At 43.1% G+C, this 24,476-nt stretch overlaps 1 protein-coding gene across 1 annotated transcript in view; it reads left to right on the top strand.

The window, feature by feature from the left end:
- The first annotated feature begins 14,096 nt into the window (after positions 1-14,096).
- Positions 14,097-24,476, top strand: part of LOC126260309 (uncharacterized) — a 121,927-nt gene continuing 111,547 nt past the window's right edge. Inside the window, exon 1 of the mRNA XM_049957633.1 lies at positions 14,097-14,534. Coding sequence (XP_049813590.1) covers positions 14,097-14,534 — 438 coding nt within the window. The remainder of the gene's footprint in view (positions 14,535-24,476) is intronic.

The following is a 24,476-nucleotide window of genomic DNA, read 5'->3' as shown; positions in this document are numbered from 1 at the left end:
GCTTCGGTAGCTCAGATGGCAGAGCAATTGCCCGCGAAAGGCAAAGGTCCCGAGTTCGAGTCTCGGTCGGGTACACAGTTTTAATCTGCCAGGAAGTTTCATATCAGCGCACACTCCGCTGCAGAGTGAAATTCTCATTCTGGAAACATCCCCCAGGCTGTGGCTAAGCCATGTCTCCGCAGTATCCTTTCTTTCAGGAGTGCTAGTTCTGCAAGGTTCACAGGAGAGCTTCTGTAAAGTTTGGAAGGTAGGAGACGAGATACTGGCAGAAGTAAAGCTGTGAGGACCGGGCGTGAGTCGTGCTTCGGTAGCTCAGATGGTAGAGCACTTGCCCGCGAAAGGCAAAGGTCCCGAGTTCGAGTCTCGGTCGGGCACATAGTTTTAATCTGCCAGCAATTTTCGTTTCAAGTATATGTAAAGTTCACCTTACGAGCAACAAGGACCTCGTTCCTTAGAAACAGTCAAAACACGCAACAGCAGTCCTCAAGTACTTAGTTGAGTTTTAACATTGACATATTTATTTTGACAATTTCTTATCACATGTTTTGATAACATGGTTTGTTCACACAGTCACAAGATATAGGTTTTACTCATAGGGGAAAGATTTTCGTAACACTTCTTCAAAACGAAAGACATTCTAAATGTGCTACACAAGTCCTTATAGATCACAGGCTGACTGATCCACACTGAGACCTAACAAGAAGTGTAGTGAGTGCTTTGGCCCTTATTTCGATATATACATAAAGCAGCATTGCTTCCAGAATGTTCTAGTAATTTGAGTGCATCAAATTAGTGGGTTGTACAATTTCTGTTTTTTGGGATATTGAAAAATTTACAAGAAATTATATTTTTCACGATAATTTTTTTAAGATATAATAGAAATACGAGATATTTATAAAGTTAGGAAAAGAAATTCAACAATTTTACTATATTTCGTGTCACAAGGTGTTAAGTGTGTTTTTGAAATATAATCATTATTCTTATTTTTATGAGCAATGAAGTTCCGTTTATCATTACATAAAAATGAAATATGGAAGTAATCGTATACACGTTGCGGCGGGACGGTTTAAAATATATTGTCTCGAACATTCGTCGTACTGCTGTTATTAAACATCTACATAGCTCGACGTCCCTTCACTCTGCAATCGTAAGTACTTACTAGACGGCGAAAAAGCAGCGTTGAAGAAAACGTCACCTAACACCTACCCAGCAGAGTCTGCGTAACTCTAGTGGTGGAAACATTTTCTGAAAGTTCCTATTTATCAAGATTTCGGGTGGTAATATGGTGTATTTTTGACTGAAATAAGCGTCCTAAAATTTTAAGACCAGTAATGTTTATTGCTTAATAACACACGTTTATGGCTAACAAGTCCACATTTAGTGAGGTACTATTCCATCATTCTCATTTCCCAGTTAAACAACAAATTTCACACGCAAAGCAGCCAGAAATCTACACAAGTCCGACCCGTTCATGCTTGCGATCTCACGGTCTCTGATTCACCGCTATTTGCGAGTTCTACATTCGGTCTCATTCAGTGGTCTTACATAAAAGACGGGCTCGCCAAATACCCCACAAATGAATACAAAAGATACCACGTGGAATTTTCACTAAGACCGAAAGTTCACACGCTAGTAACTTTCCAACAAAACAATCTAGAAACTTCAAACTTTCATCAAAATGTTCGTAACTGCGACAGTTTTAGTCACGACTCACGCGAGAACTCAATATTTCTTCGTTTTACACATAATGAGCACCGTGACCTTTGCCATGACCTTTCGCATCCGATAGCTGGCGATCGACTCTCTCGATGCCTCCCCACTCTCTGCATATCTAAGTTTCTGCACCCGAGAACAGCTTAATCCTGATTGGCTGATCAGTCTGACTAACCAGCCAGAATGATCCTTCGAGATCGTTCTCGCGCTAAAACTTGCCTAAGCCAATCACTCTTCAGAAAGTAATTTGCGTCATTCTAAAATGCAAATATTAATATAATGCTTAATAAAAATATCGAAAAGAAAAATAATCTTGAAATTAATTTAGAAACCGATTACACTGCAAACTGATATTCTGACTGCCTTCTTCCAAAAGCAATCACACCTTGACATACATCTTCAGCAATGTGGGTACAATACAGCTTTCGCATGATCCGATTGCGTAATGTTTTAAAAAATTAATATTGTATGTCCCACATACACTCTCTCATTTATTCCAATTTATTCACACAACAAAATAATAAGCAAATAATAATTTTGAATAGTTTTTTTCTATTGTATAATGTAGAGCAATTAAAGTTTTGAAATGGAAATTCCAATTAATTGATTCTCTACATCAAAAATTCTGAGATGACTTCAAATGATAACAAAAGACAAACTGTTGTTGTTCCTAACTGAATTTCGCACGCTATGTGTCGGTCTTATGGTTTTTAGGTAATCTTCCCAATCTCCGAAACTATAATAGTTAGACAGCTGTAATTTTTTGAGATCTTCTACTGAATAACAAAAAGTAGTACACCAAGTTTGAAAACAGTTGGCTAGTATTTACTACGATTTATTTAGATTGGTAGGGGTATGGATATAAGGTCGTACTAGGTGACACGGTAGCCTGTTCGCAAGGCCACATAGCGTCAGCTGCGCGGTGATTCATAGCTGAGGCGCCTTCCTGCAGCTTCCTCACAGCCATCGGCCCCACATCTACGTATCTTACTGCAATAACTGCTATCCCGTAATAACTTACGACGTCACAACGTGACATTAGTAATGGATGATATGGAAAAAATAAAAACCAGATTACGTTTTACATTGGTACATACACTATTTTAATGTAATGTGAATTCTGCAGAGTAACTAATTCCGAAGCACAGCATTATCACATGGGAACATGCAAAGATATTATTACGTTATGAGCAAATTTGGATAGGTATAAACTTTGGCGTACATGTAAGCGTATGAGAAACATGAATCTAGTACTATGTAGCTGAAAATGGGAATAAACATTACCAAAAAGAAATTGGAATCGCAAACTTAGGTTGACCCAGAAAGCTGCAGTAAAACTTAGTTTGTTATAACTTACCAAGAACTGTGAATACGGACAACAGTAACAACACTAACAAATGTTTACCGCATGGACAATGGCAGAGGAATGTGTCCTCATTTGTTTGCTGCATTCTGAGCAATAAGCAAGTAATATCAAAATCACGAAGAGAAGACTCAAGGCAAACACGGAGGAACATGAGGCGATGATGATGTCGATGATGATGTTTGGTTTGTGGGGCTCTCAACTGCGCGGTCATCAGCGCCCGTACAAAGTTTCAATCTTTACACAGCCCAATCTAGCCACATTTACGAATGATGATGAAGTGATGAGCACAACACAAACGCCCAGTCCCCCGGAAGAGAAAATCCCCAACCCGGCCGGGAATCGAACCCGGGACCCTGGAAGATGAGGCGGCGACACAAGTATGCACGCCGACCTTCCTCCGACAACCAAACAATCAACAAGATCTTGGCAAATCAATAAAACGCAGCCAGTTATATTTAGTACTCTCTGGCACATGGCTCTCTCAAACAATACGTCGTCGAACAACACCATACTGTGACCATCTAATGCACTGTTATGCCTCCAGTTTTAATTTAGTTGCTCAAGATTCGACACAGCAGACACGCGAGACATTCTAGTCGTCCCTCTCAAATGGCATGCAAAACTTATTTCCCCGTCAATAAGCTTACTGTATCGTCTTAATCTTCCATTGTTGTTTCAGCCTGAAGAGAACTTTCAGAGATGAAGGTCTTCATGTTTGTACTTTCTCAGACAGATAAGAATTTTTTTATGTTTTTTCACTCTCACGTTTTTGTTATTCATTGAAGCTCTAGAATATGTCTGGGCATTTTAAGCAGCTGTGATGGGTAGAGGAGTCAATAAGAATTGTATTCCAGTGCTGAAATGCTTCGTAAAACTTTTTGTGTCACAGTGAGGCACGGATCTTGTCTAAAATTTGTCGTTGAGGCAAGCTGGCATTTTATATTACGTGTACGTTGGCATAAAACTCGTGGCGTATGCCAGCTTACTCCTCACTCACATTTCTTACACATAGGTATCTGGTACCGTTTTTGTAACAGATTTCTGACACATTTCATTGAAGGTTTGCCATGAATTACAAGCGAAAGACGAAACTAGCAAAGCATCTTGCTCAGCACGTAAGGAATGCCATACGCACTCATATTGTCGATAATAGAAGCTTAGCCACCACCGCAGAAGAATTCAACATCCCTGTACAGATATACTGCCCAAAAACGAGTCCCGATGTTTCAAGCGGATATAAAACTCGTAGGAAGGTATGTATTAGCCAAGTGACATAACTTTACAAAAATATGTAAACTTTTCCCTATGGGTCTATTGAACCCCAAGGCCTTATATCTAGCTACTACACATACCTACCATAACGTTTGGTTCACAACATTGACATATTTCGTATTTTATGTTACAGGTTTCCTCTACTGAACAGGATTATCTGTTAAGTGAACACCTTAAGAAAGCCTCAGATATTTATTTCGACTTAAGCCCCAAGTAGGTAAGAAAATTTGCTATTCAACACGCCACCAAAAATTAAGTTAACGTACCACTTTGATGGGGGAAAAAGAAAATGGCGGGACCTGACTGGTACACGTTTTATTTTGAAGAGGCATCCGACTCTATCCATCCAAACACCTGAAGCCACAAGCCTAACCAGGGCCACCAGTTTTAATTATGTAAATGTGAACAATTTCTTCAGTCTCCTTAAAAAGATTTTAGATAAACTGGAGTTTCAAGCTCAAGACATATGTAATATGGATGAAACAGGGATCAAAGTCGTACAGAAACCGGACTGACTGGTAGTACGGAAAGGTCTGAAACAAATCGGAGGGATAACCTCTGCTGAAAGAGGTAGCCTCATAACTTTAGCCAGATGTGTAACAGCTGGAGCTAATGCTATCCCTCCGTTCTTCACATTTCCTAGAGCCAAATGCAAACCAGGTTTTGTACGAGACGCTCCAGCTGACTCTGACAGTGATACCAGCGAGTCCGGTTGGATGGTAGAAACAAATTTCATTAAATTCTCCAGACACTTAATTCGCTATTCTACAATTTCGAAGGATCGCCCAACACTCCTACTGCAAGACAACCACGACTCTGATTTGTCTTTTGAAGCACCTGATTTATTGAAAGAAAGTGGCGTGGTTGTCCTCTCATTTCCCCCACACTGCGGTCATAAACTGCAGCCTCGGGGCAGGACAGGTTTTTGGACCACATAAAGAATATGTCAGTACTGCTTGTGATGTTTGGATGAGTAATCATCCGGGCGAAAAGATTTTAATCTATGACATACATATCATCGTGAACAGAGTTTTTCCTGTTGGAACAACCCAATACATTATCACCGCAGGGTTTCGAGTAAGCTGAATTTGCCCTGTCAATCCTGACGTCCTTTCTGAATTCGACGTTTTGCTATCATATGTCACTTTTCGTCCGCCATCTGATGGTGTCCAAACTGTGAACGCCGATGTTGTCGTTGATCAACTGTTTGACCGTGACAGAAAAAGGGGCCGGCCGCTGTGGCCGTTTCTTTGTTCACTTTTTGACTTAATAATATTTTAATATTGTTACTCAGTATACACACAATTTTTCCTTCGTATAGTATTCAAATAAAAATATTGTAGTTAATAACTTATACTTATTCCTCAGAACTTACGAACCAGGTCAACTTACCCAGCGCGTGTGCCAACTTGCTCCACATGTGGGGTAACTTGCCATAGATGTAACTGTTCCGTAAACAGTTCTTTTACGAATTCAGTGGCCAGTTCTAAGTGGTATTTCCATCATTAGTTACTAGCCAATGAATAGCTATCTGTAGCATCGGTCATATAAGCGGTAAGTACTACAGGAAAAAACAGGACAGTCGTAAAGCGAAAACCATTCCAACTAGCCCCGGTCTCCCTTACTTTCAAGTTTCATAAGCAAGTAACTAAGCCACGTGACAGCGGATAAAAAAAAGTTCAAAAACACTCCCATTTCCAGGGCCATACCGCATAACGTCTAATTCTATGCTGCTTTCGTTCAACATAACTGATCTCGATATACGGACAATGCAATCACTATTAAGGAAATCGAATGCAGGATTTCAATCGGATTGCACAATTCAGATTTCATTGTTCAGCTTACAGAGCATCGGGAATAAACTTTCGAGGACTAAACCTCCAAAGTTTCGCACGCGTGGCAAATGTAAATATTCTATTAGGAACAGTACGTCACGCTGGAAACCTCGCTAAGCGATCCAAAACTATTTCACGAGACGTGATGCCTAGACCTGCCGGCAACATTCATGTTCGCTGGTGCAAAACCTGAACCGACAAATACAGGGTGTTACAAAAAGGTACGGACAAACTTTCAGGAAACATTCCTCACACACAAGGAAAGAAAATATGTTGGCTCTGAGCACAATGGGACTTAACTGCTGACGTCATCAGTCCCCTACAACTTAAGAATTACTTAAACCTAACTAACCTAAGGATATCACACACATCCATGCCCGAGGCAGGATTCGAACCTGCGACCGTAGCGGTCGTGCGGCTCCAGACTGTAGCGCCTAGAACCGCCGGCCACTCCGGCCGGCTAAAGAAAATATGTTATGTGGACATGTGTCCAGAAACGCTTACTTTCCTTGTTAGAGCTCATTTTATTACTTCTCTTCAAATCACATTAATCATGGAATGGAAACACACAGGAACAGAACGTACCAGCGCTACTTCAAACACTTTGTTACAGGAAATGTTCAAAATGTCCTCCGTAAGAGAGGACACATGCATCCACCCTCCGTCGCATGGAGTCCCTGATGCGCTGATGCAGCCCTGGAGAATGGTGTATTCTATCACAGCCGTCCACAATACGAGCACGAAGAGTCTCTACATTTGGTACTGGGGTTGCGTAGACAAGAGCTTTCAAATGCCCCCATAAATGAAAGTCCAGAGGGTTGAGGTCAGGAGAGCGTGGAGGCCATGGAATTGGTCCGCCTCTAACAATCTATCGGTCACCGACTCTGTTATTGAGAAGCGTACGAACACTTCGACTGAAATGTGCAGGAGCTCCATCGTGCATGAACCACATGTTGTGTCGTACTCGTAAAGGCACATGTTCTAGCAGCACAGGTAGAGTATCCCGTATGAAATCATGGCGGTGAATCGAGGAAGTACAGTAAATACTGAAAAAATTAAAATGAGCTCTAACATGGAAATGAAGCGTTTCCGGACACCTGTGTACATAACATATTTTCTTTAATTGTGTGTGAGGAATGTTTCCTGAAAGTTTGGCCGTATGTTTTTGTAACACACTGTATTAAGACCACGTTCTCATTCAAACGAGCAAAAAAAAAGCAAACTTTTGATATTTTTTAATTTTAATTTTTATTTTTTTTACGAGACAATGAAAAGGCATACAAAGGAGCTGTTTGGGGATTAAGATTGATCGTACTTTGAACTTTATTTTCGATTTTCAACACAAAAAATGGTGCCCATAAATATGGTTTGATCAAGTGCCTGTGAATTTGAAGTATGCAGACTGCGTACAATGTAGCCCCTCAGGAATTAACTGAAATCAAAAATAGATAATATCACTCGGTACTACATTAAATTTATGGGAGCTTAGCCTAACCACAATGAAATGACCTTAAATTTAGCGAAATGTTGCTAACTCGAACTCTGAGTTCGATTTTTGGAGGTTTGTTTCACCCTTTCCGGCTTTACAAAAAACAGTCAATATTAACACATTTCATGTAATGTAGGTATGGCCCGGCCGGCTAGCCGCGCGGTCTAACGCGCTGCTGTTGGAGTGGGAAGGCGTGCCGGTCCCCGGCACGAATCCGCCCGGCGGATTAGTGTCGAGGTCCGGTGTGCCGGCCAGCCTGTGGACGGTTTTTCAGGCTGTTTCGCATCTGCCTCGGCGAATACGAGCTGGTTCCCCTTATTCCGCCTCAGTTACACTATGTCGGCGATAGCTGCGCAAACACTGTCTCCATGTACGCGTACACCATCATTACTCTACCACGCAAACATTTGGAGTTATACTCGTCTGGTATGAGAAGTTCCCGGGTGGTCCACTGGGGGCCGAACCGCTTCATAACCCTGAGTTCGGTGTGGGGCGGCGGTGGGGCGGGTGGACTGCTGTGGCATGTTGTGGGGTTGTGAACCACTGAGGGCTAGGGCGGGACACGGCCTCTCCGTCGTTTCTAGGTCCCCGGTTCAATACACAATACAATATAGGTATAAGCTCCCAAGAAAAGTGCCTACTTTTCGAGTGTCAAAGGTAGACGTTAATAGGCTGAGCCGTTCTTATTTCATACTGCACGCAGTTCTGAAAAATCGTTTCTCGAGAAAACCCGTTCAATGTTTAGGGAAAACTACTATATGTTTTAGTACAATTTGCATAAAAACTGTGTTATTATATATTTTTGATCTCCCTGAACGCAAATCTGAAGTTAGGTTTTCAAAATTCAAAATGGATGATCCAATATAGCGGACCAAAAATTATGTTTTGACCAAAATTTGACCAAAAAATAGTGTTTTCGTTACTTAGGTTTATTCTGCTATTCCAGGACCATGTAGGTACCGTTCCTATAACTCTATTCCTGTAGAACAATTCGTTCGTTCTTCTTGGCGAGAAAAGCCAGTCAGGCTGAGCTGGATATGCTGCGTTCGGCAGCCTGCACACGATGTTCCTCAGCTTTTTCGGCGAATATGTTTGCATACATACTGCCAATAATCATTTTGTGAGAGGCGCTACAAGTTTTCCACCTGAGTCGGGCGTCTCCGGTTGAGAGCGTTCCACAGCGGCCGTGACACTGCTTCGAACAATGGGCTGTAGTTACTTTTGCAACACACGGATAAAAAAAATATTTTCGTCTCAATATTCTAGACACATATACCTTTCTAAAAATACCATTAAAATTGTATTTTCGAGTATTTTGAATGAGAACCTGGCGCTAATAACTATTCCTACAAGCGGTTCGCACACCAATCAAACACAGCATACATTCCTAATAATAAACCACGCGTCCTTTGCTGAACCATTTACAGTGGAGCCAACGCATTTCAGGACACGTGATTCATGACTGACTTGGAACAGAAAACACGCTACACTCACCGCGAACCCACCGAGACGTAAGCTTACCGGTCTCAACAAGAAACAACTCTCGCATTAGCTGGCAGGAAGTAAGAATTCTATCCAGTGCTTCCAACATTCGAGGATTAATCACGATGGAACAACTGGACAAAATACTTGAAGCACTTCAGCTACTTGAAAGAACGTTAAACAGTATGCAGTTTCACTGCGCTGCCCATGATGGCGCGATGGAAATCCTGTCACATTGACATCTAAATACACGACTTCACGCGTCGTCGGTACAAAGAGAAAAATCTATCACCACAACCGCTACAGACGGCCCATACAGTAGCCTGCTAGTTCCATAGTACTTACTGCTCGTCACGAGAGAACTGCTCTGCCAGGCCGCTGCAAGCACCAGCTCGTGGAAACAGCAATGCAGGACCGGCTGACATAAAAAAAACAGTGCCTTCCGGAATGGCAGTTCCTAGTGAGTTTTTCGGTGCACGTGTACGGGGTAAAATGTTCAAATGTGTGTGAAATCTTATGGGACTTAACTGATAAGGTCATCAGTCCCTAAGCTTACACACTACTTAACCTAAATTATCCTAAGGACAAACACACACACCCATGCCCGAGGTAGGACTCGAATCTCCGCCGGGACCAGCCGCACAGTCCACGACTGCAGCGCCTGAGACCGCTCAGCTAATCCCGCGCGGCTGTACGTGGTAAAAACGACAAAGTATTTCACGCTTATAGAGGTCATAGTCTGGACCAAAACAGGACAAACATGTCTAATAAACATGAGTTCTAAAATACACACGTTAAGAGATACAAGCACTTGTTCATCTTCGCTACTATGAAACATATAACTGCTACTGCAAGCTCTTTGCTATTACAAACGACCTACAGAGTGCAGTAAACAGATGAGGACATATTGCTCTGTCACCGTCCATGGATACGGCATTCAGTAAACATCTGTTAGTTTTGTTACTGTGGACCGTGTTCACAGTTCTGGGTAAATCATCACAAACCAAGGATTACTGAAACTCCGTAGCTCAACCAGAATTTGCGACCCAATTTCTTTTTGGTAATGTTTATTCCAATCTTGAGCTACATAGTATGACATTCACGTTTCTCATATAATTACGTAACAGACTGATGTATAGACGAAAGTTTATATCTTCCCAAATTTGCTCATAAGCCAATAACATTTTTTTAAAAATTTTCTGTTAATGTTTCGCTACGAAGGTTAGTTATCGTGCAGATTTCACAACATAATTCCATGTGTGTATGATTATTTTTCAAATTTAGTTTACGTAACGATAAATAGAACTCTATTGTTCATCAAAATAAGAGTCATAATTATATTTCAAAAACACGCTTTACTTCTTGGGAAATAAATCAGCTTAATGTAAAAGCTAAACCTTTGACATGAGATATTGGAAAATTACTGAATTTATTTTCGTAACTACATAAATACATTTTGTTTCAATTATTTTTCTGGAAAAAATGAAATGAAATGTCGTGTGGCTAGGGCCTCCCGTCGGGTAGACCGTTCGCCTAGTGCAGGTCTTTCGATTTGACGCCACTTCGGCGACCTGCGCGTCGATGGGGATGAAATGATGATGATGATGACAACACAACACCCAGTCCCTGAGCGGAGAAAATCTCCGACCCAGCCGGGAATCTAACCCGGGACCTTAGGATTGACGTTCCGTCACGCTGACCACTCAGCTACCGGGGCCGGACTATCTTTCTGGAATTTCTACAGTCATGAGAATGTCACATAAATTTTTCACTGTCCCAAAAAGCGGAAATTGTAGAACTTAATTCGACGCACTCAAATTTCTAAAGCATTCTGGAAACAATACTGCTTTACATATACATCGAAATGCGCACCAAAACACTCACTACACTTCTTGTGAGCACTCAATGGGGGTCAGTCAAGCTGAGATCTGTAGCAACTTCTACTGCACGTGTAGAATGTCTTTTGTTTTGAAAAAGCGTTACGCAAATGTCTCTTCTGTGAGTAAAAACTGAATGTTATGATTTTATGAAAACGTGCGATGAGAAATCGTCAAAATTAAAGCGCTACTAAGCGCTTCAGTCTTTTCTGACTAAACTCCCGGATGATCCTTAATATGATGAGGACTGATATCTGTAACTTTCTGCTAGACGCTGACGCCGAATTAACATTAAATAGCAAAGGCAAGATTAGTGATACGCACTAGGAGTGCATGCATGAAGTTTTAGTAGTCTAACCAAGAGAGTGTAAGTGCAAAGCGCAGCACATATGTTAATTCTAATCGAACCAGTGTGCGTTTCGATAAATTTGTGTAATGCTTTGACGTTATTGCTTTATTTTTGCACTTACCAGAATAACTGAAGCCTATTGTTCCGCACGGAAAATAACAGACATGATCTTCTGTTATGGTCTGGCAAATTGAAGCAACCATTGAGCCTATGTCCTGTAAGCCGAACAAGATCCAGAACGCAGGCAGGGTACCTTATGCACAATTATAAGCCGTCTGTGCCAGTGACCATCAGACTCTGGCTCCGTAGCCCCAACAACGGCGGATCGTTTTAGACACTCACCATTCGTATCTCTGTTGTGGAGGAGCTGGTGCTGCAACTAGTGGAAGAAGAACCTGGAACCAGTGTGTGTAAAAATTCAGCATCTATCAGTGTTAGTTATCCTGTGGTCCAGGCGATCTCGAAAGAACAGTTGCTATATCGACATCATGGACTTCGTGTCCAAGCAGTTCACCCAGAAGATCAGTCTGTCAGAATGCAATTCTGTGAAGTGAGAATTCACTTTTCGCAACAAAGACGCTATTCACAGACGAGATTGTCAATTTTCATAACCAACGTGTGTGGACTGATGCAGTGTCTTCAGTAACTTTCAAACGACTTGCCTGTCCCGCTAGATGGTTCAAATGGCTATAAGCACTATGGGACTTAACACCTGAGGTCATCAGATATTACTGTTAGTCGACTTGGGCAGCTTTAGAAGGGTTGAAATGTCTCTGATGGACCTGTTGTTCGGTGACTAGTCCATGTTTGAAGTGTTTGAGCTCTTCTGATGGACCCATTCAACTGTTACTGTTGCTCTGCTGACGACGCAATACTCTCCACCTCCCTCTATACTAGCAGGTTCACCTCTCGTGCAATATAGTCAGTTATGCATTACACAGGATTGTCTGTCTACTTTTGATCAGATAGTGTATTTTTTTTTCCTTTATTGTTATTTTCACACCTGATACAGGTAGGACGGCAGTGGCATACTGCGCCGTACTTCGGCCACAGAAATGATAAACGATACATAAGGAGACATTCGAAAAACAGACATGGTAGATAAACAAATGTAGACATACAAAATTAAAACACACTAAGCCGTTCACGGGCGCAGTGTTCAAAATCAAAAACGTTCAGAAACTTGGACATGCACAGAGATGACAGAGGTGAACGATAGAACACAAACGATGAAACACTGGAACACGAACACGACGCACACTCAAACACTAGGCGATGATCTCCAGCGCGCGAATGTTCACTGTATGTGTATGAGTCCAGGGACCTGCCAAAGGGGAAAAGGTGGGGGAGGAGGGAGAGGGGAGGGTGGAGATGCCAGTGGCAGAGGAGATGGGAGGGGGAGGAAATAATGTAGGGGGAGGTAGGGGAAGCCTTGGGGAGAGGAGGGAGGGAGGAAGGGAGGAGGGAGAGAAGGGAGAGAGGGTGCCTTGGGGAAAAGACACAGGGGGTGGAAGGGAAGGATCAAAGTTGGTAGGAGGGGTAGATGGAGGGGATGAGGGGAAGGCATCATCAGGGAGAGGGAGTTGTCAGAAGCCACCTTGGGCGAGGGTATGGAGAGTGGAAAGATGGAGAGCAGGTGGGACATGGGAATACAGGCGCAGCAGCGGACGGGTGTGGGAGAGGAGGTGTAGAGGATCCGTATCCGTTCAAGGAAAAGGAGGAGGTGCAGGAACGGAATGAGGTCATACAGGATCCGAGTAGGGGAGGGGAGGCGGATACGATAGGCGAGGCGGAGCACATGGCGTTCTAGGATTTGAAGGGATTTGTAAAAGGTAGGAGGGGTGGAGATCCAGGTGGGTTGGGCGTAGCAGAGGATAGGGCGGATGAGGGATTTATAAGTGTGGAGGATGGTGGAGGGGTCCAGACCCCACGTGCGGCCAGAAAGGCGCTAGAGGAGACGGAGTCGGGAGCGTGCCTTGGCTTGGATTGTTTGGAGATGGGGGGTCCAGGAGAGGCGACGGTCTAGGGTGACGCCAAGGTACTTGAGGATGGGGGTGAGGGTGATAGCATAAATGGTGATATAGAAGTCGAGGAGACGGAAGGGAGGGGTGGTTTTGCCTACAATGATCGCCTGGGTCTTGGAAGGATTGACCTTGAGCAACCACTGGTTACACCAAGTGGTGAACTGGTGAAGATGGGATTGGAGAAGGTTTTGGGAGCATTGTCGGGTGGGGGCGAGGGCAAGGAAGGCAGTGTCATCGGCGTACTGGAGAAGGTGGACAGGGGGTGAAGGCGGCGGCAGGTCCACCATACACGGAAGGTAGAGAAGAGGGGAGAGGACGGAACCTTGGGGCACACCAGCGGAGGGATAGAAGGTGTAGGAATCTGTGTTATGGATGGTGACATAGGAAGTACGATGGGAAAGAAAGGACCCAATCAGATGGATGCAGTTGATAGGAAGGGTGAAGGTTTGGAGCTTGAAGAGGAGACCAGAATGCCATACACGGTCGTCAGCACGTTCAAGGTCGAGGGAGAGGTACTGTAGTATGAAACTGGCTGTGATGTGATAAACACACATGTAATGACAGTCGAGATGATTTTTATTAGCATGCACGATGTAGCGCTCCTGTCACTGGAACACATACCGCTATTCGTACAGTAGATCTTGTTCACAGTGACAGAAGTGCTACCGTTTAAAGGACCGTCAGCAGCGATGGGCGAGGAGGCGGCGGACGGCGACGGCGACCTGCGCGTGTTCCTGGCGCTGTACGCGGCGGCGGGGTCGTGGCCGCTGCCGGGCGGCCGCGCGCCCGCCTGGCACCGCGCCTACCGCCTGCTGATGACGGCCAACAGCGCGCTCACCGTGGCGCTGATGCTGCGCGACGCGCGCCGCGCCGACACCGCCGCCGGCGTGGTGGGCCGCCTGGCGCTGGCGAGCGCGCTGCTGGCCAACGCGCTGCTCACGCTGGGGGCGCTCGCCCGCCGGCCGCGCCTGCTGCGCCTCGCCGGCCGCCTGCGCCGCCTGCCGCCCGTGCCCGGCAGGCTGCAGCTGCGCAGGCGCGTCGCCCGAGCCACGATGGCCACGGCTGCGATGCTCTGCGTGCACTGCACCTCGCAGGTGACCTACTGCCTGCTCAGGGGCCCTGACCAGGCACGTACTAGTAGTAGTAGCAGTTCAGTTTAATTCAAAGGTCACTACTACGTGAATACTGCTCACATCACGATCTGTACATTACACTGACACGATATTTATACTGCATCACCATTGACCGTCGCCTCTCCTGGACCCCCCATCTCTGGAGAATCTGAGCCGAGATACACTCCTGAGTCCGTCTCCTCAAGCTCCTTTCTGGACACCCCCCACCATCTTATACACCTATAAATCCCTCATCCACCCTATCCTCTGCTACGCCCATCCCACCTGGATCTCTGCCCCTCCTGCCTTCTACAAATCCCTTCTAATCCTGTAACGCCATGTGCTCTGCCTCGCCTATCGCTTCCGCCTCCTCTCACCCAAACGGATCCTGTATGACCTCATTCCATTCCCACACCTCCTCCTTTTCCTCGAACGGATACAGTTCCTCTACACCTCCCGCAAACTTGATCCCCCTCACCCACTCGTCTCTCCCATCCTATCCCACCCCCGTCCACTGCCGCGCCCGTATTCCCACGTCCCACCCGCTCTCCATCTCTCCACTCTCCCGTACCCTTGCCCGAGGTGTCTTCCGCCAATTCCCCCTACCTGATGATGCCCTCATCCCCTCCATCTACACTACTGGCCATTAAAATTGCTACACCAAGAAGAAATGCAGATGATAAACGGGTATTCATTGGACAAATATATTATACTTGAACTGACAAGTGATTACATTTTCACGCAATTTGGGTGCATAGATCCTGAGAAATCAGTACCCAGAACAACCACCTCTGGCCGTAATAATGGCCTTGATATGCCTGGGCATTAAGTCAAACAGAGCTTGGATGGTGTGTACAGGTACAGCTGTCCATGCAGCTTCAACATGATACAACAGTTCATCAAGAGTAGTGACTGGAGTCTTGTGACGTGCCAATTGCTCGGCCACCATTTACCAGATGCTTTCAATTGGTGATAGATCTGGAGAATTTGCTGGCCAGAACAGCAGTCAAACATTTTCCGTATCCAGAAAGGCCCATCCAGGACCTGCGATATGAAATCGTGCATTATCCTGCTGAAATGTAGGGTTTCGGAAGGATTGAATGAAGGGTAGAACCACGGGTCGTAACACATCTCAAATGCAACGTCCACAGTTCAAAGTGCCGTCAGTGCGGACAAGAGGTGACCGAGATGGGTAAACAATCGCCCCCATTACATCACGCCGGGTGATATGCCAATATGGCGATGATGAATACATGTTTCCAATGTGCGTTCACCACGATGTCGCCAAACATGGTTGCGACCATCATGATGCTGTAAACAGAACCTGGATTATCCGAAAAAATGACGTTTTGCCATTCGTGCACCCAGGTTCGTCATTGAGTACACCATCGCAGACGCTCCTGTCTGTGATGCAGCGTCAAGGGTAACTGCAGCCATGGTCTCCGAGCTGACAGTCCATGCTGCTGCAAATGTCGTCGAACTGTTTGTGCAGATGGTTGTTGTCTTGAAAACGTCCCCATCTGTTGACTCAGGGATCAAGAAGTGGCTGCACGATCCGTTACAGCTGTGTGGATAAGATGCCTGTCATGTCAACTGCTAGTGATATGAGCCCATTCGGATCCAGCACGGCGTTCGGTATTATCCTCCTGAACTCACCGATTCCATATTCTGCTAACAGTCATTGGATCTTGACCAACGTGAGCAGCAATGTCACAATATGGTAAATCGCAATCGCGATAGGCTACAATTAGACCTTTATCAAAATCAGAGACATGGTGGTACACATTTCTCCTCGTTACACGAGGCATCACAACAATGTTTCACCAGGCAACCCCGGTCAACTGCTGTCTGTGTATGAGAAATCGGTTGGAAACTTTCCTCATGTCAGCACATTGTAGGTGTCACCACTGGCGGCAACCTTGTGTGAATGCTCTGAAAAGCTAATCATTTGCCTATCACAGCATCTTCTTCCTGTCAGCTAAATTTCGCGTCTGTAGCGCGTCATCTTCGTGCTGTAGCAATTTTAATGGGCAGCAGTGTACCCCGCCTACCAACTTTGATCCTCCCCTTCCACCCCCTGTGTTTTTCCAAAGGGCACCCTCCTCTCTTCCTCCCTCCCTCCGCCCCCCCCACCTTCTTTTCTCCCCCTCCCCACTCCTCTGTCACTGCATCTACACCATCCCCCTCTCCCTCCTCCCCCCCCCCTTTTCCCCTCTGGCAGGTCCACAGACTCATACACGAAGAGAGAACATTCGCGTGCCAGAGATCACCGCCATTGGTGTATTGTGTGCCATCGTGTTAGTGCCTTAGTGTTTCACCGTCCCTGCTCCATCATTCACGTATGTCATTTCAGTCACCTATGTTCGTGTGCCAGTGCTGAACGTTTTTTATATTTACTACGCCTGTGAATGGCTCCATGTTTTATACTTTGTGTGTCTACTGTCTTTTATTCATCATTTTGTTTTGTTTTTATATGTCTTCATACGTTCTACTTGTAATATCTGTGGCCGAAGAGTGGCGTACTTTTGCCGCTGCCAGCCTACCTTGTATGAGGTATTAAAATGACAATAAAGAAAAAAAAGTGTGCACAGGAAGAAAACATGCTATCTATTCAGGGGGGCCCACCACAGGACAATGCGGAAAATAGCCCTTTGTTGTCTAATGCGACAGCACACAAAGACAGCCGGGTTTTAGCGCTGAATGCTGAGCAGGAATGAATGAAACATTCTTTGCCCACTTTTGCATGCCAGTTGATGGAGCTCTGTGTTGACAGAATCGAGGCACACGCCCGCAATCTTTCTCAAACGATTTACAAAAACCAATCGGTAAAAAAATTGATTTCATGTTACATACAGCTTTATATGTCAGTAGCTCGTGGTCTCGCAGTAACGTTCTCACTTCCTGAGCTTGGGCTCCCGGGTTCGATTCCCAGCTGGGTCAGGGATATTCACTTGCTCGAGATGACTGGATGTTGTTGTGTCATCTTCAGCATCATTATTCATCCCCATTATGGTCAGAGGAAGGCAAAGGCAAACCACCTCCACTAGCACCTTGCCCAGTACAGCAGTGCAGGTCTCCCGCATCGTTCCCCTATGCTCTGGTGAGTATGGGACTTCATCATCATCATCATAGCTTTATATGCCAGCTTCATGGTGAAGTGCCCAAAATTTCGACAATGGTCAACGTGATTTTCGCGTTTAATTATGACACTGGGCGAAATTTGAAAAGTTTGCAATGAAAACTAGATGTCGTTATGACTTTGCGTTTGGTGCATATTACACCATATGTTGCTGTGAATGAAATTTAGTAATGGTATTAATTTTCTCTTTAAACTTGGGAGGAGGTCTCTATCTGTCTCCAATCTCAAGAAAATGGAATTTATGTAGCACATTCACTTCTGACTACATGTGCACAGGAATTAAATATTTATATGTTGTTGCTGTTGTTGTGGTCTTCAGTCCTGAGAGTGGTTTGATGCAGCTCTCCATGCTACTCTATCCCGTGCAAGCTTCTTGATCTCCCAGTACTTACGCAACCTACATCCTTCTGAATCTGCTTAGTGTATTCATCTCTTGGTCTCCCTCTACGATTTCAACCCACCATGCTGACCTCCAATGCTAAATTTGTGATCCCTTGATGCCTCAGAACATGTCCTACCAACCGGTCCCTTCTTCTTGTCACGTTATGCCACAAACTCCTCTTCTCCCAAATTCTATTCAATACCTCCTCATTAATTATGTGATCTACCCATCTAATCTTCAGCATTCTTCTGTAGCACCACATTTCGAAAGCTTCTATTCTCTTCTTGTCCAAACTATTTATCGTCCATGTTTAACTTCCATAAATGGCTATACTCCATACAAATACTTTCAGAAACGACTTCCTGACACTTAAATCTATACGCGATGTTAACAAATTTCTCTTCTTCAGAAACGCTTTCCTTGCCATTGCCAGTCTACATTTTATATCCTCTCTACGTCGACCATCATCAGTTATTTTGCTCCCCAAATAGCAAAACTCCTTTACTACTTTAAGTGTCTCATTTCCTAATGTAATTCCCTCAGCATCCCCAGAGTTAACTCGACTACATTCCATCATCCTTGTTTTGCTTTTGTTGATGTTCATCTTACATCCTCCTTTCAAGACTTCGTCCATTGCGTTCAGCTGCTTCTCTCCCAGGTGCTTAGCTGTCTCTGACAGAATTACAATGTCATCGGCGAACCTCAAAGTTTTTATTTCTTCTCCATGGATTTTAATACCTACTCAGAATATTCTGAATTTTCCTTTTGTTTTCTTTACTGCTTGCTCAATATACAGATTGAATAACATCGGGGAGAGGCTACAACCCTGTCTCATTCCCTTCCCAACCGCTGCTTCCCTTTCATGGCCCTCGACTCTTATAATTGCCATTTGGTTTCTGTACAAATTGTAAATAGCCTTTCGCTCCCTGTATTTTAGCCCTGCTACCTTTAGAATTTGAAAGAGAGTATTCGAGTCAACGTTGTCAAAAGCTTTCTCTAAGTCTACAAATGCTAGATACGTAGGTTTGCCTTTCCTTAATCTCATTTTCTAAGATAAGTCGTAGGGTCAGTATTGCCTCCCGTGGTCCAACATTTCTACGGAATCCAAACTGATTTGCCCCGATGTCGGCTTCTACCAGTTTTGTCTGTAAATATTTCGCGTTAGTATTTTGCAACTGTGACTTATTAAACTGATAGTTCGGTAATTTTCACATCTGTCAACACCTGCTTTCTTTGGAACTGGAATTATTATATTCTTCTTGAAGTGTGAGGGTATTTCGCCTGTCTCATAGATCTTGCTCACCAGATGGTAGAGTTTTGTCAGGACTGGCTCTCCCAAGGCCGTCAGTAGTTCCAATGGAATGTTGTCTACTCCCGGGGCCTTGTTTCGACTTAGGTCTTTCAGTGCTCTGTCAAACTCTTCACGCAGTATCGTATCTCCCATTTCATCTTCATCTACATCGTCTTCCATAATATTGTCCTCAAGTGCATCGCCCTTGTATAGACCCTCTATATACTCCTTCCACTTTTCTCTTTTCCCTTCTTTGCTTAGAACTGGGTTTCCATCTGAGCTCTTGATACTCATACAAGTGGCTCTCTTTTCTTCAAAGGTCTCTAATTTTCCTGTAGGCAACATCTTTCTTACCCCTAGTAAGATAAGCCTCTACATCCTTACATTTGTCCTCTAGCCATCCCTGCTGAGCCGTTTTGCACTTCCTGTCGATCTCATTCTTGAGACGTATGTATTCCTTTTTGCCTGCTTCATTTTCTGCGTTTTTATATTTTCTCCTTTCATCAATTAAATTCAATATTTCTTCTGTTACCCAAGAAGTTCTACTAGTCCTTGTCTTTTTAACCTATTTGATCCTCTGCTGCCTTCACTACTTCATCCCTCAGAGCTACGTATTCTTCTTCTACTGTATTTCTTTCCCCCATTCCTGTCAATTGTTCCGTTATGCTCTACCTGAAACTATGTACAACCTCTGGTTTAGTCAGTTTATCCAGGTCCCATCTGCTTAAATTCCCACCCTTTTGCAGTTTCTTCAGTTTTAATATACAGTTCATAACCAATAGATTGTGCTCAGAGTCCACGTCTGCCCCTGGAAATGTCTTACAATTTAAAACCTGGTTCCTAAATATCTTACTGTTATATAATTTATCTGATACCTTCTAGTATCTCCAGGATTCTTCCATGTATACAACGTTCTTTTATGATTCTTGAACCAAGTGTTAGCTATGATTAAGTTATGGTCTGTGCAAAATTATACCAGACGGCTTCCTCTTTCATTTCTTACCCCCAACCCATATTCACTTACTATGTTTCCTTCTCTCCCTTTTTCTACTCTCGAATTCCAGTCACCCATGACTATTAAATTTTCGTCTCCCTTCGCTACATGAATAATTTCTTTTATCTCATCATACTTTTCATCAATTTCTTCATCATATACAGAGCAAGTTGGCATATAAACTTGTACTAATGTAGTAGGCTTGGGATTCGTGTCTATCTTGACCACAATAATGCTATGCTGTTTGTAGTATCTTACCTGCACTCCTCTTTTTTAATTCATTATTAAACCTACTCCTGCATTACCCCTATTTGATTTTGTGTTTGTAACCCTGTATTCACCTGACCAAAAGTCTTCTTCCTCCTGCCACCGAACTTCACTAATTCCCACTATATCTAACTTTAATCTATCCATTTCCCTTTTTAAATTTCCTAACCTACCTGCCCGATTATGGGATCTGACATTCCACGCTCCGATCCGTAGAACGCTAGTTTTCTTTCTCCTGATAACGACGTCCTCTTGAGTAGTCCCCGCCCGGAGATCCGAATGGGGGACTATTTTACCTCCAAAATATTTTACCCAAGAGGACGCCATCATCATTTAACCATGCAGTAAAGCTGCATGCCCTCGGGAAAAATTACAGCTGTAGTCGTTCGCAGTACCAGCACAGCTAGGCCGTTTTGGTTAGTGTTACAAGGCCAGATCAGTCAATCATCCAGACTGTTGCCCCTGCAACTACTGAAAAGGCCGCTGTCCCTCTTCAGGAACCACACGTTAGTCTGGCCACTCAACAGATATCCCTCCATTGTCGTTGCACCTACAATACGGCCATCTGTATCGCTGAGGCACGCAAGGCTCTCCACCAACGGCAAGGTCCATGGTCCATGGGGGCGAATATTTATATATCCTCAGCCGATTTTGGCAAAGAGAAGAGTGTTTTTCTATAAGCTTATCCAAGCCGGTATTGTGGAAGCTATGGTTTTTATTTTATTTTTCCAATCCAGTACTGTAATTTTTATGAGTCTTTGACAGCTAAGAACAGAGAATTTACTAGTACGAAAATAAACGTGAAATTTCTTTTCTTATTTTACTGCAAACTGACACAATGAAGTTCTCTGTAAGCTGTATACTTCTCTGGTAGCCATTTGCTTGTTTAGTATTGAATTGTTTCATAATTATGTTGCGCCGGTTACTGCAAGGCGAGTTTGTACAAATTATACTGTATTTTGACAAAAGAGGCAAAATTAAACCTCTCAACAAGAGTAACAGAGTCGTTACTCGTAACTGACGATGATTCTTCAAATGAGAAAAGGTTAACAATTCAGACAAAAATAACTCACCAACTCTACTGTAATTTTGGCAGAATCCTGTAACCCATCGTATCTTTAATAGTGAATGTCTGTAATGGAAATATACCCCTCTTCTTCATGTCAGAAATATGAAAATAATCCGTAGTACATAGAGTATTATCATCGTTTTGTTCCTGTCCCCATTCAGAGTGAAGTACTAACCTTATTCACTTTAATTGTCTTTTGATGTATTACAATAGACGTATTACAATATCTACATTAAAATTGTTAAGGCTTTCATGGCCACTTGTTGATAAATTACCTGTTGACTTCTTTCTCAGGTTCTTTGGTTGACATTTCTTTGATAATTTTTCTGGCGTTTCATCTGCATGAGGCGCTGATATTGTCAAAGTTTCTCCTTTCATTGCTGGTGGTGGTCAGCTGAAGAACTCCAGACAGAAGCCAAGACAACATTTGTAAATATATTTTAAGCTTGATGAGTAGTCTCAGGCGATTCAAAAAGCAATGACTATTACGTTTCTGTAACTTTGTTATCCACAGATATACAACCACAAATTTGTTATTTGTAATAGAACAATGCTGCATTTTTGCTGCAGAGTAGAACTGGACCAAGAAAACTCGTTCTTAGCTCCGAAGCTACGATACACTGACAACTTGCAGAATCTTGCCAAATACTCGTCAAAGTTAATATCACTGATGAATTAAGAGATATCTGTAATAAGAACATTCACTCCCTCACCAGGGATGGGAGCAGAAATATGGTATGCTGTTTAGTGTACTTTTTTAAATGTCAAACTGAGGTATAGAAAGAAACTACTTTGCTAAGTTTCACTCCCTGCTGTTCATTATTAAAGAACACTAGGTTACAGGATTCCCTTGAAATTGCAACAGAACTGTCAATTTGTTTTCGTCTTACTTGTTAATGTTTTGCTACAGAGGAATGTCATCAGTGATGAGTTTTGAGTAACACTAACATTTATCTAACTGCTGCATTAAATTTTGCTTTTTTGCCAAAACACAGTATAAACTCCACAAACTCATCTTGCAACAGCTATTGCAACAGAATCTTGAAACAGAGTGTCTCACTGAACAAGCTATAGGCGACCAGAGTGGTCGATACTTTGTGGAAAACCTCATTGTGTCGCCCTTCTGCAACACGAGAGAAGAAATTTCACATTTATTTTCATACTAGCAAATTCTCTTATCAATAGCTATCAAAAACTCTTAAAAATTACAACACTGGATTCAAAAAATTAAATAAAAACCATAGCTTCTGCTATACCAGCGTTGATAAGAAAGTTCTGTGTGTCAACCATATAGCAAAATGCTCTCCTCTTTGTGTGCTATCACCTGCCAAAATCTCATATCGATATCTCGAACAGAATATTTCATTCTCACATGCATGCAGTGAGAAGTGTATGTGCCACATAAATTCCATTTGCTTGAAGTTAGGGACAGATAGAGACCTTCTCCCAAATGTAAAGGAAAATTCAGTATCTTAGATAAACCTCGTATGATATAATAAGCACTAAACGCAAAATCATAGACACCCATAGTTTCCATTGCAAACTTTTTCGAATTTCGTGCAGCGTCTTACTTAAATGGGAATATTATAATAAGTATGACCATTAGCGAGATGATGGGCGTTTCACCATGAAGCTGGAATTTGAAGCTAAATGTAACAAAGGTCAAATTTTTTTATGAATAGTTCATGTGAAATCGTGTGAGAAAGACTACAAAGCTAACTGAGTGCACATGACATTCTACCTGTAATGGCACTGCTGCAGCATGACTAGCAGACTAACCAGCGTTCTCTGTTTGCACCCATAGGTGCATATAACTGCATTGGACAGTGCAGCAAGTCTGCACACAGACTAACTTTCTTTCTGTTCTTAAACTTTCAAGTATAGGTAGGTAGACTTTTGTGCTAAGTTTAAATCACACACTATTCGAATTTGAATCTTAAAATTAATCTCTCACCTGTAGCTGAATGTACAGCTCTGAAACCCAACGCTGCTAGTACCTCATGCACTGTACAGTGTGTAATTCTGGGTGTGTGGGGTGATGGTTTGGAGGGAGAGAGGGCATGGTACAAAAACTAAACATATGTTGCTTGGCCTAGTAGCTGCAAGTAATTGTTGTGTATGGGTGTTTGTTTTCTTCAATTATGAGTGACATAACATGTTTTCTGTAAAAGAGTGCAATTTCAGCATGATGATGATGATTGTGATGATACTTGCCAAATTACAGCATCCAATCCAAGTATGTTATGTTTGTATTTGCAGCCAAATTAACTCCTATGTCTTTTTTGTCTCTACACATCTTAAGCTCGTTTAAAGGATATTGTGCACGTGATGGATCTCATATGTATAGATTGCTTGTCACTGTTATGTTTGGTGTACAAGTATACTGGTTTTGATTTCAAAATTGTGATCAGGAATATGGCGAGTTGCATGTCCACGACTTTCAAGTAGGTTGGGAAGTTTTTTGGTTGTTATTTAAAAAGTATAGTTGGAGTACGGCGAGTAACACGGACTGAATTCTATAAAATATAGAAATAGGGTTTACTTTACATCCTTCTCAGTGACATAGAAAGAATATTCATTAGTTTCTGGTGAACACTCACTAGTCAATATTAGAGTGCAAGCATTCATACGTTAGTCAACAAAAATCTCTTCTTTTCTCTATAGGTATGAGCGAAGATATTCTACAAGTTGCAACACTCTATTTCACTAACTATGGCACATCTAACTCATTATTAGATATTGGGTGTTTCTGCAGTCCAATTATCAAGTAAGTGATGATCTACTTTTGAAATTATTAAGAAATCCTTGGACACCT

This window comes from Schistocerca nitens, chromosome 5 (assembly GCF_023898315.1).
Source record: "Schistocerca nitens isolate TAMUIC-IGC-003100 chromosome 5, iqSchNite1.1, whole genome shotgun sequence".
NCBI classification, from domain to species: domain Eukaryota; kingdom Metazoa; phylum Arthropoda; class Insecta; order Orthoptera; family Acrididae; genus Schistocerca; species Schistocerca nitens.
This window is presented reverse-complemented; position numbering and strand designations above follow the sequence as displayed.